General features: G+C 60.4%; 1 protein-coding gene across 1 annotated transcript in view; it reads right to left on the bottom strand.

The window, feature by feature from the left end:
- The window catches only part of TBX2 (T-box 2), an 11,904-nt gene that overhangs the window by 1,160 nt on the left and 9,982 nt on the right, over nucleotides 1–762 (bottom strand). Inside the window, exons 9-10 of the mRNA XM_010861715.1 lie at nucleotides 451–592; nucleotides 12–302 (exon numbers count right to left, since the gene is read on the bottom strand). Of these exons, the coding sequence (XP_010860017.1) occupies nucleotides 12–302; nucleotides 451–592 (433 nt within the window). The remainder of the gene's footprint in view (nucleotides 1–11; nucleotides 303–450; nucleotides 593–762) is intronic.

Raw genomic sequence — 762 nt, 5'->3', positions numbered from 1 at the left:
GGAGTGCAGGCGTGTGCTCTTCCGATCTAGAAAGGGGCTCCGGGACAGGGAACCGGCGGCAGCCGCGGCCGCGGCCGCAGCGCTGGTGGCTGGCAGAGCCGAGGCCGCCGCTGCAGCGGCCGCCATGTAGGTATAGGGATAGGGGAAGAGGCCTCCGAAAGTGGGCATGGGGATTCCCTGAAAGAAACAAAACAAGACAAGGGTTAGGCATCCCGCCTGGGGTGTTCCTGGGGGTGATCTGGGTGCTGGTGGCCGGGCGACAACTGGGAATCCTTGCCCTGCTCTGTTCAGGAAGACAGGTGCTCACATAACCTTACTCCCCAAAGAGCGCAGGTAGTAATGAGCCATTATGCCTATGCCCACTTAAGGCTATGATTCGGAGTGGGCCCTACCAAGCTCTGTGCCAGCTATTACTCTAGGAGTAAGGGAAGGCCATTACAGGCGGCTGACCTAGCAAAGGGCCTTGGGGGAAGAAACAGGGCCAGCCGGGGGCCAGGTGGCCGGTAGGTAACTTGGCTGTGTTGGCAGGAAGGCGCTGCTCGCTTCCAACAGTGTCCTGCCCTGCCTTTTGATCCACAGGTGCCCCGAAGGGCTGGGGCCGCATAGGACGGGAGGAGCTTTGTATATTCTCCCTCCCTCTGCCCACCTGTTCAGGGGTGTCCTGCCCGGGCCAGGAGAAGGCTCCAGATGCCAGTCTGTTCATAAACTGGCCTGAATGCAAAGAACTCCCAGCGGCTCCCTAGTGGCAGCTGAAGAAGGAAT

Source organism: Bison bison, unplaced genomic scaffold (genome assembly GCF_000754665.1).
Source record: "Bison bison bison isolate TAMUID 2011002044 unplaced genomic scaffold, Bison_UMD1.0 scf7180017864472, whole genome shotgun sequence".
NCBI classification, from domain to species: Eukaryota; Metazoa; Chordata; class Mammalia; order Artiodactyla; family Bovidae; genus Bison; species Bison bison.
This window is presented reverse-complemented; position numbering and strand designations above follow the sequence as displayed.